This window comes from Falco rusticolus, chromosome 3, assembly GCF_015220075.1.
Source record: "Falco rusticolus isolate bFalRus1 chromosome 3, bFalRus1.pri, whole genome shotgun sequence".
In the NCBI taxonomy this organism is placed as follows: Eukaryota; Metazoa; Chordata; class Aves; order Falconiformes; family Falconidae; genus Falco; species Falco rusticolus.
Genome location: NC_051189.1, coordinates 83088827 through 83108425, shown reverse-complemented (window position 1 = coordinate 83108425; position 19599 = coordinate 83088827). Strand labels below are relative to the sequence as shown.

Below are 19599 nucleotides of genomic sequence, written 5' to 3'. Positions count from 1 at the left end.
ATATCACAGACATCTTGAGGAGGTTAGAGTGGACATCCGTTTGTGGAATGGGAGCATGGTAGCTCATGGTGTATTCATGCTCAAAGTGATCTCCTACTAAATGAGATTGCTTCTCATGAGATGTGTCACTTTGGTCTCAAAGCCTGCCTTTAATGATACTAGGTACAGTATTCGGAAAAGTCATTATAACGGCTCTCAGATCATTTTGAATACACAGTATATACTTGTACTGCAGAACCAAGAATGATGAGGTGCAAGGGCAGTTCCTTCCAAACATTACCTTTCTCAAACATTTAAGATACTTTCTGTCAACACCATTTTAGTTTTTTCTTACTTATTTATTTACCTGTATATCTTTGCCCACCAGATTTTTTCTTGTCTCTTTAAGCTTGGCTAAGGTCATGGAGCAAGAGAACAGTAACCTATTAACACTTTTCTCTTGTCCAAGCACAAAGATGTGGAGAACTTACTGGTGGCCTACCAGATGGGATCATTTCTGAGAACAACACACTGCAGTTAGGGAGCAGAAAGTCCCCGGGAAGTGCTCACTCTCTTCAGAAACTGCAAAAAATTAATAAAGATTTCAGAGCCTTTCTCTCTGTCAGGTGGTGAGTTCTCAGGGATCCCAGCAGCGTTACTTGAGTAAAATAGACCTGTAATTTTCCAAGTGAAATGTAAAAATGTAAAAATACTCTCTTTTTTCCTGACACATGTATCACATTGAGTATGATCAAAGAGGAAGAGTGATCTTTGATTACTCATTGATCCTTGATTACTCAACATGCAGTTCTCTTCCATGGTCTATTGTTCCACTGCTGCTGGCAGACAGCCCCTTTCTAAGCTTCCCTTTGGAAATTCCAAGTCTCTGATCTTCCTGGTTCTGTTCGTAAGTTAGTTTGCTTTGTCATGCTTGCTGCCCTGATTTGGCTTTCATTTTGTAGTTTATATCTCAGCAATTTCTTTTACTATTCAGTATCTCAATAGTCTTTGAGTCACAGTCTTGAACTGTACCAATACAAAGCAAATTCTAGTCAAAACTGAAGTATGTGATGGTGAAATATTTTGGAGGTACTCTAATAACAGTGTTGTCAATGGCAGAAAAGTGAATGCATTCAAAATACCAAGTGAATACAATTGTTGGTATTTCATGGTGATTTTTTTATGGGTTTATTTTGATAGGGTTTTTACTTTTTCATTTTGTGCTGGAAATGTCTTCTTTCTTTGTTTTTGTTTCATGTGATGCTGCTTCATAGAAGAATAAAGAAAACAATATGAAACATTAAAAGGACTTAGCTGCCTTAAAGGCTTTTTATTTTTTTGGGAAAAAAAAAAGGTTTCATCTAGATTAATTACTCTTTTGTTGGGTTTCAGCCTAATGTAATCTTAATCCCTAGAGGCATTCAGCTCTGGAAAGGGTCCTTCATAACAATAACCATGACAAACTAAAAAATAATTTTCCAGTTTACTCTATTTTTCTGCTTAATTACTATGACAAAAATAAAAAGGGAGCTACTAATGAAAGTGGACACAGAGATGCACTAGGTACCTTCAAAGTGAGGTATAGTAGTTATGCCCCCCAAATTCAATTATCTGTAAAAAGTATTCATGACAGATTGTGGCTCCTAGGTTTGTCTCTGATAATTTAGCCGCAATCTGATACAACAGTAATGATTTTATTGTATTTTTTTTCTCCTTATTCCCTCTAAAGTATTTGCTGTTCCCATAGGAGCCCTTGCTCTTTACAAACTGAACAGTTATTTGATCGTTGACACTACCACAGAGTTGTGGAGTAACAGGATGATTAAGTATATTGGCAGAGTGCCTCATTTACCTACTGATAGGCAGCAAACCCTTTGTCTCTTCTTTTTTTATGATTTTTCATCTCTTCTCTTTTATACTTCAGTGAGCTCATATTAGCAATTGACCTGCAATGTGGAAATGCAGGCGCGTTTCACAATGGCTTTAGGCAAACAAAAGGATCATCGGTATACGCAAGAGCAAATCAATTTTTCCATTCTCTTCAAGAATAAAATAGACATTTTGAAGCATCTCAATTTCAGCGTTCCTGAAATCCACACAGCGTAATTGCTTGCAGAGACTTTTTCTAATTGGCAGCTTAAGGAAAGAGACATATACAGTTCTTACCCCTTGCCACTTGAAAAGTTCTCCAGAGACTGTTGAAACAATTAATAGACATTTCTGTGTTTCTGCCTAAGGTGCATGACTTGAAAACGCAGATGAAATGATAGCAAATCACACATTGAGGAGTCTGTGAACTTTTCCCAAAGCAGATGCCATCCTCTGGAAAAAGAGAGCTGTGAGGGGAGGAATGCACTGGGGAGAGGAGCAGTTTCATACCCAGTTTTCTGCCTTTCTCCCATTGTTTTATGTATGTGTGTGCATATGTGCATCTGTAAAACATTATATCTGTATTCTTCCCCTATGAAAACTTTGGAGCTGTATTTTTTATATGCAGTGAAAATTAATTTCTTCGTTACAGATGCTGAAAGCTCGCGTGTCATATATTCAGTAAGGAGGTTTATATTTTCTCTTTTTTTCATGCTGAATTCGTTCAGTGTTTCTCCTACATCATCTTCTACTCTCCCCAGGATCAAAAAAAGAACATTTTTTAATTTGTTTCTTTCAAACTTTTTTTTTTGAATGGATGATGGAAACACTACACCCAAGAAGTCTTTTCTAAACCTGGGTTTCTTAAAACAAGTGCTTGTGTTTTCCCTTGTTAGCTGACTAAAAAAAATGAAAGGCAAACTGTTTACTGAGGTTCTAATATGGAGTGTTTTATAACAGAATGAATAATCTACAAGATCATTTTAGATTCTTTCTGATATTGAATAGATGCACATAAGGTGTTGGTTTTTTTTTTAAATAAACACCCCCACTGATTCCCCATGCAATCCATATTGGAGGCACTACATCTATGATGTACTTTTGCAATGAACATCAGCATCTTTCCATATACTGTGTGCTAGCTTGAACTCTCACCTCAACCAGACAGGCTCACCCCTTTCTCAAAGTGGTCTCAGTGCTTACCATGAACTCCGGCAGTCACCTTATAATCACAGCAGACACAGTGGAGGCCTCCCCTGGGGGACGTGTAGAAAATACATCAATGGGAGTTTTTATGTGCAAAGAGCTATTGCTTTGGGTACACCCAGCTGCAGGTGAGAGCGTGTTTCACTAGCGGGTAAATACACGTTATTAAAACAGGAAGCTTAGAATAATTAGTTTAGTACTTTCATAGCACTGAAGTCAAGGTATGGGAAAGAAAGTATTTTTTCAGCAAACTTACTGATCCTTAAGATGTATTTCAGTTTTTTTATCTGATGATCATCCTATACACTGCTTCTGGAGAAGAGACTGGAGGGCAAAGTATAGAATTAAGATCTGTCAAGAATCCTGCTACCACTTCTCTCACCTAAGAGCTATTTGCTTTGCTGCAGAAAATCATGGCACATCTGTGTTTTAGACATGCTACATTACTGTGCTCAGTGATTCTGAGAACCCCGTGACCCATTTACCTGACTTGAAAGCTTATCGTGTTACCAGTTTCATCTACAGCAAAGTCCAGCCAGCTGGCTTTTGTTAGCATAGTTACTACAGAGGGAAAATAGTAAAATAATATTCTTTAAATGCCGATTTCTTTTCCTTTTGGCCAATTTCCCCTGAACGACATCACCTGGAATGTATTTGCACTTCAGATATTGCAACATTTCAGCCCTTGACTGTCTCCATTCTGGCTTTTGCCATTCGGGGCACCTGTCTATAGTATAAACAGATGCTGGCTTTTAAAGTGAGTGCTTCAGCTGTGGTAAGTACAAGTGGTACACAGAGGTTGAGCATGGTCTGCTGACAGTGAATGTGCTTACCTTTTTCTAATGCTTTGTTTTCATGGGATTTTTTTTTACTCTCTGTTTGTGGAGGAACACTATTGCAATGTAACTGTTCTTTAAGGCATGATAGAACTATTCTGTAAGGAAGATTTTTCAAAAGAGAAGGGTCATCCTGATCTGAAAATCCTAAGGCTTATCGTCCTAGTTTCTGAAATATTTGAAATATTTCAAAGGCTAAGGGCTTCCAGAACTTTGTCTTCACCTTCCAGGTACCATGGCAGGATAAGCATCCATGCCATAGCACTGAAAGAAGAGAGCAGCTCTGGTTCAATAAATTTATTTCAACTGTCAGTATGAGGAGCATGAATATGAACTTTATGAAAGATCCAGAGAAGAGTTCGGGATGTAGTAAGGATAGTGGATGGCTTGTTTTGAAATGGGCTGTCCTGAGAAGACCTGCACATCCTGCAGGTGTCCAAACATCTCGAATTTGGCAATACTCATAGATTTTAAAATCACAAGGTCACAGTTCAGTTTTGTTTACATTTTTTCCAACTTCTGGAGCTGACAGTGGAATGGAAGAGGATAGTATAGTTAATCTTTCATTCCTTCAGGGAACCCCAAGCTGTGCAGCATTGGATGGACCTCCTAGTCATGGCATGCTGCGCAGATCTCATCCATGGAGAGGTTCACTGGAATGATAGTCTTAGAGTATTTTCTTAGAAGTAAACAACCCTATTCATCATTTCTACTGTCAAACAAAAAAGTTGTTCACATGAGAACATGCTGTTTCACTTTGAGATAAAGACAAGGGCATGCCAGTAGTGTCATGCCCAGCTGCCAAGTGGGAGATGCCTACAGGCTTCTCCAGTACAGTCAGCAGCTGGGTTTATCCTGCAGCCACATGGTACATGCAGCACAGCAGTGCAGGCCAGCACCTCCCTCAGGTCAGTTCCTATGTGAATCTCTAACTCCTCGATGTACAATAGTTGTCTGGTTAGGACCTCTGCAGTTGTCAAAAACAGATATATAATTGTCCTCATTTTTCCTTCTGAACAAGTTGACATTCAGAAGAGAAGTTGTAACAGCATTTTCATGTTTTTAGACTGAATAGTTCTTAAGGTAATAACAAAGAAATACTTAGACCTATTGAACATGTTTTGTAATACATATTTTGTAATATAATTTTAGTTGTTTTAGCAGTGAACAAGTATTATTAGATGTTGCATAGGAAATGCTGATGCAAAAGAAGTCATCTGCAGACTTGGGCTGTAAAAATGTAACCAGGTGTCCTAAGAGTAAAGGCAATTCATCATCTAATTTCTCTGCCACCATAAAAAATGAGTGCAGATTTCCAAATCAATTGGTTGCCTAGCATTATAAATGCAATTATTTCCCCTTATTTGAGTTTGCATCCTCTCACTTCTGTTATCCCTTACTCTGTATCTGTTATAACCTCAGATGCCTTGTTTTCTGTAGAGGATTTCTCACTTTCTTCTTCATGGTCTCCCTTGTGTTTTTACAGTGGTCAGTGTACATCCGTGCTGCTGTCCGCAAAGAAAAAGGATTGCCAATCCTGGTGGAATTGCTTCGAATAGACAATGACCGGGTGGTATGTGCAGTTGCTACAGCTTTACGAAACATGGCCTTAGATGTCAGAAATAAGGAGTTAATAGGTATGTTCTTTCCAAACAATCTATCTGTTGTGTGGGTTTGGGTTTTTTTTCCAGTTTGCAGCAGAATGAGCACAATGAAAACAATTATTCTTACATTTCTAGCACAATTTCTTTAATTCTTTCTCTGATGTGTCATATTCAGATTTTATGTGACAGCTTAATGCTTTATTGCAAGGAATTGTTAAATTAATTAAATATCATGCAGTGTTTCATATCTGTCATACTGTAATCTCCAAAAGAAAAGCAATGGCTTTGGTCTGCTTTAGCACTTCATTCCTAGGCCAGCAGGAACACTTGCGTCTTCCAGATCGAGGATCTAAGAGCAGCCACTCCAGATCCTCAGGTTATCTATTGCAAGTAATCTTGGGGTCATGAAGGGACAAATCATAAAGACTTTAAGATGGTTCCAGGAATTTACTGGGCAGATTGGTAGCTCCAGAAAGAGAACTGGGAGATGCTTGATTCACAAACGTATGCAGTTAAGGAAGAGGACAATAGTTTACATGAATCAGTGTTGCCCCTTAATTCTGATGGTATGGTAAGCACACATCTTGGGGTTTGTAGTTGTTTTAGTTGACGTTTATCCAGACACTGTGGATCATGAAAATCTTGCATCTTCTACCTTTTAAAACAATCATTTCCTTGATTTTGAACTATTTCAACAGTCATGACAAAATTATTTCTGCTTCTGCTGTACATTAAGAGCATATTTTTTATTCATTTTTGCTTACTTGTTAATTTGTTAGCATCACAGCATACTTCTCTGCTTTTAATTACAGAATTCCACAGGTAGATACCTTGGTCGTATTTGATTATTTGTATCCAGTGCTATCTCAGGGTTAGTGCTTCATTGCAGGAATGCTCTGCAAGTCCTTAAAACAAGACAATTGCTCGTCTCATGTATTTTATGAACTAAAGAGACTTCATTAACAAAATGTTGTAAAGCAAATAGAGGTAGAGGTTGGTGAATAGTGTAAACCTACTGTGATTGCCCAGGGATTGAACACAAGACTGATGCTTTACCTGCAAGACTAGTGTGCTTCTTGCAGCTTTGGCTTGTGTTATAGTTGGTGAAATTGGCATGAAATTAATTTTGTTCTATGTACTGCATTCAGCTTTCAGGAAGCACGATGCTGCATATGTGTTCTTAGTGGGGTTTTTTTGTTGTTTTTCTAGGAATTTTAAAGTAGAAATTACTGCTGAAACAAGTATATCAGGCCATCAAATCTGGATTAATAACACCTTTTTTTTTCCACTCATGATTCCACCCCCACATTCTGTCTACAGCATGTCATAGTCTATCTTATTCCTTTATTTGTAGAACTTCCTCTACAGGGTTCACAGACCACATTCATACTGAGTTATCTTCTATAATCTCTTCTCTCTATTTATTGACATCACAAAAAACTCCGTACAGTTGAATTTACAGAATATAAACATTGTTTGTAATGCCATGAATTAGACTATATATGGTTGCATTTTCTGTGCTCTGATTATTATTTTTTAATTGAAAGGTTTTTTTCCTTCTCATATCTGCACATTTCATTTAGGAAAGTAAGACTATACTTGTGAAATGGAGCTGTCTTACTGTGATGTGCCGTTCAAAATACTGGGCCAATTATAGATAATAAGCTTGCACAACCCCAGCATTTTAATATTTTATTAAATTATTGAAGAACATGTGGTATAAAAAGGTGGAAAAAATCTATTGAAAATAATTACCTAATAAATGTATTTATGTAGCCAACTTGTAATAGCTGTACAGTGCTGCTCAGATTTAAGTTATTCATGGGGTGAATCTGGGGAATTGTACTTCATAACTGCAATACACATTTGCTGCAGTTTAAAAACAGTCTAAACATGCCAATATGACAGGGAAGTTATGACTATAATTCCTGAGCCATTTTAGCTGTGATCTTTATATGTTCATTTCTTCAGCTTTCATTATTGAACTTCAAAGAAACATACCAATGGTCATTATTTCACTTGTTCCTGAGTATTTATTAGTGAACAGGGCATATAGAGCTGATTTTCAGAAATGCTAAACACTTGAGTTAGTGAAGAAGTTCAACTCATGTTGTAGGTTGTCTATTTTTGTGAACGCTGCTGTTCCATACATTCTGTGATGTCTTAGCTCTTGTCACGGAAAGGAGGACTCAAAAGGGGCTTCTTCAGGTTAGTCACTCAAACATCTTTCGGCCTAAGCGGAATCAACATTCTGTTTATCTTTCCTCTTTGCAGTTTTTGTTGGTGCATCATATTCTTGTGGTGACAAACTCTATCTCACAAACTGGAATTTCCCCCTTAATATAACCTTTTTTAAAGGTGAATTTTCCAATTGTGTGTATAGTAAAATTACGTAAGTAGAATTGAGTTGGTTGGATTTTTTTAATGCATCTATAAAGCTTTCTTTTCAGTGGTGCTGTGATTCCATTCCTGGCTGACAAAAATTTTACTGATATGTGCCAGAGAATGAAGTATTTCTTACTGCTGCTGCCAAGCAGCCCATAAATCAGTGTTGAGGCATCTGGCAAATATATCAGAAAGCTTGCTAAAATCCACTCACCTGTACCGAACTACAAAACAAACAAAAAGACTCCGTTCCTAAATGGCCAGAGGTTTCTTTCTAGACTTCATTGGGTTGACCAATATGTTTTGTTTTTCACACAAATCAAGTGTGTTGATATATTGCTAAAGGCTGGTGCCAAGCTTCTCTTACAATTTATCTGAGCCATCCCCATAACAGCATTTTCTTTATTTATAGGGAGGTCTTCTTCCTGGATTTGATTTCAGGCATGGTCCATGTCCTTAAAAGGACCCTCTTTTTTCTTCTTCTCCATCACTTTTGCATTGTGCCCTGTGTCCCCAGGCTGAAACAGCAGGCATGCTCATCTTTCTCCATCTCAAAACTAAACTGCACTCAAAGAAATGGTGAACCTGGCCTACGTAGTACTGTCACCAGCACGTGGTTTTCCCTCCTCAGGCATGCCACCCAGATCTGTTCCTGGTCATGGTCAGACCACATTCATGTTCCACTTGCCTTTCAGAACCCTCGTCTGCATGTAATAGCACCCACTCTACGTTGCTTCCCAACAGTGCACCCCATGGGAAGGTTTATCAGCCTTTTCTCTCTCCCAGTACTGCCACAGCTGGGGGAAGTGGTGCTGTGTGTCTGGAAAAGACCTACTACTGATATTGCCTGTTTCGTTCTTCTTTGGTTCCAGCAGTCTGCATATTGCCCCTGTGTCCCTCTGGTACCCCAGCATCTTCCTGCTTCTTGTCACATGCTCTGTAAGCATTTTGGAAGTCTGCATTTTATTCCTTGAAGCAGGTTCTGTCTCTGCTAAGCTTCTCCTTGGGGCCATTAGCTTCTCCCTGCAACCCCACTAGATGCTTCTGAGTTAGCCAAAAAGCACATATTTTTTACTTTTGATGGTTCACTAGATAGAAGAAAATCACATTTGTCCCACAGGTCCTCCAAGAGCTTTGCTGATGACCTCTGTGCAGTTATGTCATCCTCATATTCCTTCATCTTTCCATCTCATGAAAAAAAAAGGGAAGGGAGGAAGGGGAAGGAGAATAACAAACCCACCCTTCTGCATCCCTCAGCACTACATAGAGGACTTAATCTGAGGATATGGCATTATTCTTCCTCCTCCAGGAATGTAATTTTTAACTTAAGCATTACCTTGCAGACCTGCTGCTTCTGGCAGTGCCACGGCAGGATGCCAGTCAGACTGGTGCCTCACGCCAGAGCTGTCCCACCACCTTCCCTACAGTAAGCGCACCTGCAGACTTTTATTCTTTAAAGCCATACTTCATTGGAATGATGTCAGAAAATGGCCAACTTAGAATAAGCTTTATTTTCTTTAAATAGGAGAAACTTGGATCAGCTGGGCATGGCAGAAAGGCTTAAAAATAAACCTGTGTCCTGTAAACACCATCTCTGCAGGATGAATTCTTTCCTTGCAGTATGCTCCAGCAACCTTCAGTGGCTTTCTGATTCAGACACCTTCCACACAGTCCTCTGGGCTTCTAGGAAGCTTTCTGTGGGTCACCTGAGCCTGCACTATGGACCCTGTGTCCTACTTTAGACAAACTCTCTTTTCCTCCGTAGAGTCTCCCAGCCAGCACCAGTGCAGCAGCCTCCCTTCTTGCTATTCCTCTCCCCAAACTACATGAGAGAAGGCTTTTTAAACCAAGATTCCCCATTCAGTCCTGGAAACAAATCAGCTTCATCTTTCTTTTATCTGAAACACAGCCAGCAGTTTTCCTCTCTGCTGCCATCCATGACCTCTTTAACAAAAAAAGAATATTAAATGTACAGTTAATTGAAAAAAACTATGTGACTTGTTATTCTACCTACACAAGCAGATACAGACTTTGTCAGTGAAATTTTTAAAAGACGAATTTCTGTCCCCAAAATTTGCATTTGCATTGTTCTTGTGTATGCACAGTGTTTACCTTTGATTTTAAAAGACAATTATTGTGGCTTTTTGAAGTGCAATAGGTGGTCTTTCAGAAGAATTAAGCTGATTTTTCAGGCTGCCCCAGATGAGAAATTTCTCACTATTCACATACAGCAGAATATGTACAATATAGGATTTGCCTTCTTGTATTAGTATTGAATTTCATACCACTTAGTGATAAGTCCACACGGTAGAGGCTTTGGAGTGAATGCAGAGCTGGAGGTAAAATTTGTAAAATTTCAATGCAGTTTTGTGCTTCAGGTGTTTCTGTCAGTTTTCTCTTACCCTGACAGTGGTTTCTAACGCTGTTCTGGGTCAGTGTTGATTTAGAGAAGTATTGTACTGGTATTTCAAGAGCATCATTTTTTCTTTTGGCCTGTACTTCTGTGCTCAAATGAAAGATATTCTTAGAGACTGGAAGTATTTACATCATTCACCCTTGAAAAAAGAAAATGACAATTCCACCTGAAGGTTTTTGTTGACTTCCTGTCCTGTATAGAAGATATGTCCTTAAGTATTCCTTCCCATAAAATGTGTAGAGGATCCATGTGTCTGTTCAGGGCTCTAGATTCTAGGAAGTTTGATGGCATAACCTGAAGTGTTGCAATACCTCAGACATCCTTTTTTGTGGCCATTACTGTAAAAGCATGATTCAGATCAGTGAAGTTAGTGGTACAATTTCTGCTACCTTCACAAGGTTTTGAGTAAAGTGCTGAAACAGGGTCATTTTTTAATAATTGTTCCTGAGTTGGGGGCTGCAGGGTGTCAGTACTGAATTATTCTCAATTCACTACTCATCTGTTGGTAATGCAGCTAGAAAATACGCACAAAATTCAAGGATAGCGTATCAATTCAATTGTTTGTTAATGTGCGTTGGAACCTGCTTAATCCTGCTGGGTGTCTCAAAGTTCATTGTCCAATATAAAATACTTGTATTAAACTCCCTTATAGTTGGCTGGGAGAGAGAGAGACTCCCAGAAAGTGATGTGTTTTATCTAACATGATAAAATGGATCTCACCCTGTATTATTGTCTCACCATTGTTGAGTGAAAAAATTCTTGGCAATGTGTAAACTGCCACTGAGTGTATGCCTTGCCATCTCATGAGCAATGGGAGTCGATTCGAGTGCTTGAAATAACTGGTGTTTCTTTCAAAGTTTTATTGCTAAACTTGAGAAAGTTTGATTGAATTATGTATCAGGAGTTCACAACTCTAATGAATTGATAAACATGAGAATAATTGAGGTTGTAAGGAAGCTCAGGAGGTCATCTTGCCCAGCCTTGCACTCAAAGCAGGGTCAGGTATGTCATTTCAAAGTGTGGTACTGATTCTCATTTGGAAAGATTTTATTTCAGCTGTTAGGTTGAAAATACATCAAAACAAGTATTTGTATTCTCACAGTAGAATGTCATTCTTCTGGAGCATAACTAACTACATGGGGTTCTCCTGTCTTAGAAGATGGCCATATCGTAAGACTGTAACTTTGTTTCAGTATTAGTAATAAATCCAAGTAAAAACACTGTTCAGTTTTGTAGTTACAAGAACAGCAGCTGTAAGAAAATCTAACTCCTAGTAATGTACATTGATAGAGAATATGGGGATGGGTTGGGAGATTGTTAAATCAAATGTGCAACTTTCATTCCACTTAGAATGTCTACATGCAGTTTTATCTTTTTAACTGTGAGCACCCCTGAATTTCTCACATGTAACATCTGCAAGGATCTGAGAGATAGTGATTTTTTTTATTGAATGTTTAATTGACTTATAAACTATCTTAGTCACTGAAATGTTAAATTGACATAAATTTGCAATGCACAAGATGTCAGAAAGCATTAATCAGGAATTATAGACATTTGTTCAGAAGAAGGTGAAGACAGATTAGATGCTGCAGTTTCTTTAATTTGTGTCAGTTTTTATTGCACTTCATTTTTAGTATTTAATAGTTGAGCTGTGCAAAACCTATATTACAATAAACAGATACATGAATAAGAAGAGGCTGTCATCAAGAAGTTGATTTATGAAATGGAAGGTATGGTTATGCATTAATAGCTGGTGCTCCTTACTCTGTATCAGTGAAGAGAAAGATGTTAGTTTAAGGTGGTGAATGCCTAATTAAATTTTGGTGTTTTATAACACCTATACAGCAAAGTCCAGAATCCCTGGTTTCTAGTGTTGTATACATAAATGAGCTGAGAATTCAATCTGGTAGTAGTTTAAATGTTAAATATTTTTCCCATTATAGTGTAAAAGCTGTGTGTCAAGGAGATTTTGACTTTTCATGTTCTTTCAGCCACTTGTGCATTGACTTTTGCTCCAGTTAATTTCAACTATATTTCTGACAAGAAGACCTGGTAGTTACAGAGGTTAGGGAAGGCTTCTTTCCTCAGTCATTTCTTATTAAATAACATTCTCAAGTGAAGGGATTTAGGGGGAAAAACAGGGTGGTAAAACTGAATTCTCATTTTTAGTATCAAAGTCAAGATCAAGCATTTACAAGACTAGATAAGTCTATTACATCTGAACTTCCCTGTTGCCTAAGTATGTCTGGATTTGAAGGGATTTTTCTGTACTGTGAACTATCTAAAAAAATGGTGTTTCAGCTAGTTGGGTAGGCTGTGGACAGTAGAGAAAAAATGGCAACTCTATATGTTCAACCCACTTAACCTCTATCACCTAAAGGTGATATCATCGTGTGGTGGAAAGGGTCCTGTGAGAACCTAGAGAAGTAGCAGAGACTCAAAGGCTAACTTTTGGGTGACTGAAGATAAGCAAGTAATACCACATCAGAAGTTGTTCTGGTAATGCAGAATAAGCACCGTCCTGCTCCTCTTTAATAATTTGGTAAACTTTGCAAAGGCAATTAGTGAAAAAGCACTACAATTTTTCATTGTTACTAAAACCAACAGAAATAACTGTGTACAGGCTCAGATCTAGGACAATGAAGTATACCACTTTCACAGATCTATTTTTCATAGTAATGCCAATTCAAAGAGTCACACAGCATTTCATCTCCATAAAATGAGATCAAGATACCTCACAAATACTAACCATAACCCAGACCTCAGGCAGGTATTCCTCATAGCAGAATAGTCAATGGAGAAGTGCCTGGAAAGTGCCTGTATTTCTATTTAAATGCCAGAGTTCCAAGAGAATCATCTTCAGTATTGCACCATTACAGCTTATCTAGATGAAAATGATAATTTTAAATGATGACGTATAATATTTTAAGGTTTGTAATCCTTAAAGTCTTTATTATAGGTTTTATAAGTTTGTATTCAAATTCAGTATTACTGAAGATTAAATTCTGAGTGCAAGTCATAAAAGTAACAAAATCTTGTGGCGGTTGCCCAGGAAAGCCTAGATTCAGTGTGACTGCCAAAAACAATACCACCAAAAAGCAACAAGCAGCCAACAGATGTGTGTTTTCACTTCATTGATGTGCATTTTGCACATAAGAAGGTGCTCCAAGTTGCACCTTACATTTTGTTTGAGACAAACAATTTGTTTGGTTCTGTTGTTCTGCACAAGGTAGAAAGCAATTAAACTGTAACCATATCCACTTTTCTCACTCCAAAGATTGACATTTCAAACAATTCATTATTAATTTTCATCTCTGTTTCTCAGTTTGTTCATGCTGAGAAATGCTACTTTTCTTTTGAAAAATTCAGAGTTCTGATCTAAAAAGTGCATATAATTCAGTCATATATTCCATAAAACATACAAAGGTAGAAATTTAGATGTCACAAACTGCCAAAGTAATTTTAAAAGTACTTTTAAATCCAGGAGGAATTATCCTAAATCTGCAAAGCAGTTCTGAAAATCCAAGTTTTGTGACAGCCTTACATTAACAGATAAGTGTATCAAAACAGATGTTTCCAGCCTGTTCTGTATCTGCTTCAATTCATGTAACAGTGAGCTAGTTTTATTCTATGTAAGATGCAAAATTACCTTTTCTCCTGAAATCCTTATCAACTTAAGTGATTTTCAAATGACAGAAATTACATATATGGCATTTTTTACTGAAAGCACTTCTCTTTGAAGAAACTAGAACTCCTATCCTATACATGACACATGTCAGTGAAAGAGAGTAGAACATGGCAGGTGAATTAGCATTTGATAAAGTAACATCCTTTTCTTCTCGCATGTGAAGAGCCTGGAGTGGTGCTGGGGCACTGTAGTTGCAAAGGATTTTGGAGGTGGAGCTAAGAAATGGCAATTTTTTTTATTATTTTTTTTTAATTAAAAAAAAAAGGATGAATGGGTGTCAATTACATCTAAGCTATTTATGGATTGCTTCCAGTCATTAATAGTAATTTTCTCTGTGCATCTACATCCTTGCACTCTCTAAATTAGTGTAGCAGTTTTTGCAAAATCTTGTGCAATCCTAGTTCCCAAGTTAGATATTCACAGGTGAAGTGGTGATACACAATGTCCCTCTCCCCACATGTGGCTTTTGAGACAGATTTCTATTTCAGCGTCCCTAAACATGTCTTCTGCATGTTTCAGAGTGGTTGTTGCTTAAAAAGGAAGAATGTTAAGGACAAAACCCAAACACTCTTCACAAAGGTGACACTGGTAGGAAACTCAGATTGCAGGAACATAAAAGATTTCTGTGCCCCTGCATGGGAGGACTGTACTGACAAGATGTAGGCTAACACAGAAGTAAAATACCTGTAGATAGGTAATACTGATGTTTGTCATCATCCATTAGATAAATACTTGCACCATAAAATGTCTCATTTTCCAGGATAAAAATATGACAAAGGTAAAAGATACAGATTCAGTGTACAAAGAATGCAGGAGTAGGAAATGGTACGAATGTCTGGATTCTTACAACTGACATTCTAGCTCATTGCAGTTAAGTTGAATTTAGTTTTTCTTTCCATTCCTGACCATCAGGTGCTTATACAACATCTCTCATTTTTAGCAGTTGCCCCAGTATACACAGATGGTGATTTCATTTCTTTATTTAGTTAAATGCATTCTATGCCAAAATACGGGTGATACTAGTGTTAATTTAGTCTTTGACAGTTATAAAAAGGGAACTCAGTCTCATACTTGTTGGTTTCTGCATTGGCATCTTCAGATGCGTTTTCTTACAGAATAGTTGTTCTTCATGAAGTACTTTGATGTAGCATTTGCTTGCTTGTAAAAACTAAGTTTTTACATACACTAGTTGTTTCCATCATTTATTACGGGTTTTATTGTTAAAGGCTCTTGTTTCAGACAACGTTATTAAAACTTCAAATACCCTTCTGCTGCACCCTTTACAAATGAATTCTTGTGTTTCCTCATGAATATTGTAACTTTACAAGCATATATTGTCTCCAAAAAGGCACTATCTGGGACTGACTGGAAGCACTGTCACTATGTGTTAGCTTTCTGCTCATTTCTATGGTTCTTCTTTTGCACCCCTACTTAACAAGCAATTTTAAAAAAAAAATCCATATCGGCTGTTTCATGCTTATAACTGCTGGGATTGAATAGCAGCAGTTTTGTAATATGCAGTTACAAAATATTAAAAGGGTAACAAATTCTTATCATCTGAAATAAGTGAAGAAATAATCAATTTGCTGAGGGGCCTTATTATCATAATTCCATACAGTAAGAATGTGATTCTGGTACTTAGTATCTCAATGGGCTCAATTAAACAAAAATAAAGAAATTTAGTTTTCCTCCCAAGGAAAGCCTAGAGAACCCTTGGAATCAGATCAAAGCCCCATTGATCTCTCCATGGCATCTCTATGAAATGATTTGAAATCTGGTATTACTGATACAATCTTTAGTATTATTATGTTTTTCATTTTCCTTTTGCTTCCTCTTGTGGCTGCATTATACAAGAGATTGTGCTAACATGAAAAAGATATAATGACTACCCCCTAGAGTTAGCAATTTTATAGATGCATAATGTATAATACATTATAATGATAGATCAGACTTCGGGAATTGATCTAAGAAAGTATTTATATGCATTACTGCTTAAACCCATGTTTTTTGTGTAAAAATGTAATATGCCTAGTGCAGATTGAAAGATCAGGTTAAGACTAAAGAATACAGCATTTTATTAAAACTTACAATTGAAGGTATTTCTTTTTCTCAAAGGAACTAGATAATTGGTATTTTAGATACTATCCCTCCTGTACTCCAGAATGAAGATTTTGAACAAACTTAATCAGAAAACCACCCCCAAAGCGATCATTTGAGAATTTTCAGTATATTGTGGAGCCCTACCCTACAGAAAGAAATGGAAATAAAATCTACCTTGGTGCTAGTGCTTTATAAACCCCAATGAATGCACAGGGAAGGAATCACCAATAAAATTCAAAAGTTACTTGTCGTTGTGGGTAGTCTTAGCTGTTAAGTAATTGCTGACAGTCTGGGATACATATACTAAGAAATTAATGGGGGTACTAGATGATCTTGTGCCAGTTTGCCTACTTTTAGTCCATGTAAGGCTAGAAAATGAAGTTAGCTGGGTAACTTAAAATGCATTTGAAAATTAAACTCACTTTTGAAGTTTGTAGGGAAGGCTTCAGTCTGCCAGTTCAACAAAAGACAGAATTTGGTCTTACTGAATCCGTTGGGCTTGGAAGGGATCTCTAGAGGTCAGCTAGTCAAACATCCTGCTCAAGGGAGGTCCAGTAAGAGCAGGTTGCTCAGGACCTTGTGCAGTTGATGAAGGGATGGAGGTTCCTTAACCTCCCTGGGCAACCTGTTGTACTGTTTGTCTACCCTCATAGTAAAAATTCTCTTCCTTTTATCAGTTGGAATTTCCTATGTCCCAACTTGTGTCTCTTCTTTTTCTTAGGCTGTGGAGCTCTTTAAGATGAGTCTGACTCCATCTTCTCTACACCATCCCATTAAGTAGTTGTAGACAACAGTAAGATCTCTCCTTAACCTTCTCTTAAGGCCCAGAAAATGCAATTCATATATGGCCATGTGTTCCAAGCCCCCGTCCACTGGGATTGTTCCAGTATTGCAGTGTCTTTCTTGTACTTCTTGCACAAAGACTTGCTATGTCTTTGACCTTAGGGAGAGCAAAGCTGGGCGTGATACTCCAGATGCAGTCTGGAGGCAGAATCATTTGAGTCTAGAGGAAGAATCATTTCTGTGATTCATTGGCTGGACCCTTACCCCAGTACAGCCCAGGATGTGGTTGGCTGCCGTTGCTGCAAGGACACATTGTGGATTCATGACTGACTTGTCTATCAGCACTGCCAGGTTTTGGAGTGGTTTTGAACACCTGCTTTCCAACTGGTTGTCCTCCAGCCTTGTGCTGGGGCAGGGGGTTATTTCATCTTAATTGCGGCACTTTACATTTGCCTTTGTTGAACTTGAAGTTCCTGTGCAGCTGTCCATCTGAATAGCAGTCCTACCCTCCAGTGTACTGACTTCTCTTTTCAACATCATATTGTCCACAGTCTTTGTGAGAATGCTTTCTATCCTATTATTGAGATTGTTAATAAAGATGTTAAACACCTGTGGGACACCACTGGTAACCATTTGCCAGTTGGATTTTGTACCAGCGATCACCACCTTTTGAGCCCAGCAGTACAGCCAGTTTTCCACCCACCATATCATCCACTTATCTAGCCAAGATCTCAGTAAGTTTATGGTGAGTAAGAAGTGGGTAAGCTGACATGTTTGTTGTTTCAAGCCATGCAGAGTAAACTCAGTAATTAGAAGTGGATAAACATTTTTTAAATGTGTTTAATCTCAGTGACATCATTGCATATACTTAAGTTACTTCAGGACAGGTTTCACTAAATTTTAAAGCACAGTTTCAGTGTGACAATATATAAGAACCAGGGTCAAATCATCTTATTGTGCAATCACGACCGTAAGAGGATAATTGCCACTAAATTCACTTAGACATAGAAGTTTGCTTTATTTACCAGAGAGGGAATTAAAGTAATAGCTCAAAATGTTGCATTTTTACTAAAGCACTGTACTTGCAGTTTTTAAAAGGGAAATACTGTGGAATATCTTTAACTTTTTCTTTAGAATCAGTTACTTTAAAATCAGTGGAAACGTATACATGTAGTTTCCCTAGTGTTCAGTTGTGATGCCTGTTATTAAACTAATCTTAGTAATCACATGTAGACTAATTGATTCTGACCTGATCTGATATATAATTCAATTATAAAGCAGTAACATGAATTTTAAAGTATTGCAGATACATGGAAAAAATTTGTCACTGTAAGAAATGTAATCACAAACATCTGGTGTCCACATGCATTTCCGTTCTCTCCTTTTTTCTAACTTTCTTCACCTCTGTATATCATCTGCAAAATTATCCCCATATCAAATTGACATTGAGTCTCTTTAACTTAATCTTTACATATATATATCAAAAAATGCACAAGAAATAGATATGTGTGTATGTATGTATGTATGTAGGATTTAATCCGACCTTTTATCTGCACCACAGAGGAAGTGAAGCTGTGTTGGGGAGTACACATGCATATAGAAAGGTACTGCATTCATTTTAAAAATGCATGTTATGGCATACAGTTGTGAAAACTAGAATAATATCTTGCTTAATTAATCAGCTTATTCTCATGAAAGCTAAAAGGAATTTTTCCATCAAATACCTGAGAAGCAAGGTTCAACTCAGAGTAACAAAGCAGTATTAAGGTGGAGTGCATAGGCTGCATAGTTGCTAATCATCATAACACTGTCAAACACAGGTGAAGTCTACTTTAAATCGATTAGTTAAGTTTGAGAGCAGGGAAAGTGAAAGTACAGCTGTTTTTTACCATGCTAATAACATCTGGGTAGAATCTTTAGGTGCTTGATGGTGATTTAAGAACTGAATTTCTATTTTTGGTCATTACATAGTCTTTAAGTAGACTGTTTTATATGGATGAATAGTTTATTCTGAAAAATAGAGTTGGATGCCAATGAAGTCACTTTGGTCCTTTGAAAATGTTGCACTTCCCCCACTACATCTATTTAACAGAAATAAATTCTTTTTTAAACATATTATATAAAACGGTTCCTTTTTTAATAGTGGAATTTCTATTTTCACTCTAAAATTGTAGCTTCTCAGTGGATAGAGTTAGCATCTTTAGGAAATTACAGTTCCCTCACATGGTAACTCACCCTGAGGCAGTCCATGGCAGAAGATATTCCTGCTGCCAGGCTCCCTCCAGCCTCTCATTAACACATCACTTCTACAGTCAAACCACTTATGTGAGTCACCACTGCCTGACTTACCGGTCAAAATGAGCTGGGTGAGCAAATTATTACTCTTTTCCTTTTACAGATGAACTTCTGTTAAACAGAATGAACTCAAGCCACACAATGCGCTGAATGGAGGGGTGGCAATCTCTGACTTGGCCCAGTAGTGCTTGTGAGCTCAAAATGTCATTATCTGGTAAATTTCCACATTTGCATACTGGGTGTCTGCCTGCACCCTGAAAGTTGTTTTATTTTGTTGGAATTCAGCCACTGTGAGTCCTACCATAGTATTATTGCACCACTGTAAATTATTACTTAACTACAAACCCTCTCTTCCCATTTCTCCCCCCCCCCCAAAAAAAAACCAAAATACCCCAAAAAAGTGTTTTAATTCCTTCACATCTTTACTAGAAAATTAGA

General features: G+C 37.6%; 1 protein-coding gene across 9 annotated transcripts in view; it reads left to right on the top strand.

Moving 5' to 3' along the window:
* The window catches only part of CTNND2 (catenin delta 2), a 679250-nt gene that overhangs the window by 599512 nt on the left and 60139 nt on the right, over positions 1 to 19599 (top strand). For all 9 annotated transcript variants that reach the window (XM_037380649.1, XM_037380646.1, XM_037380644.1 and 6 more), the window contains one exon: positions 5377 to 5527. In XM_037380649.1, the coding sequence (XP_037236546.1) occupies positions 5377 to 5527 (151 nt within the window). The remainder of the gene's footprint in view (positions 1 to 5376; positions 5528 to 19599) is intronic.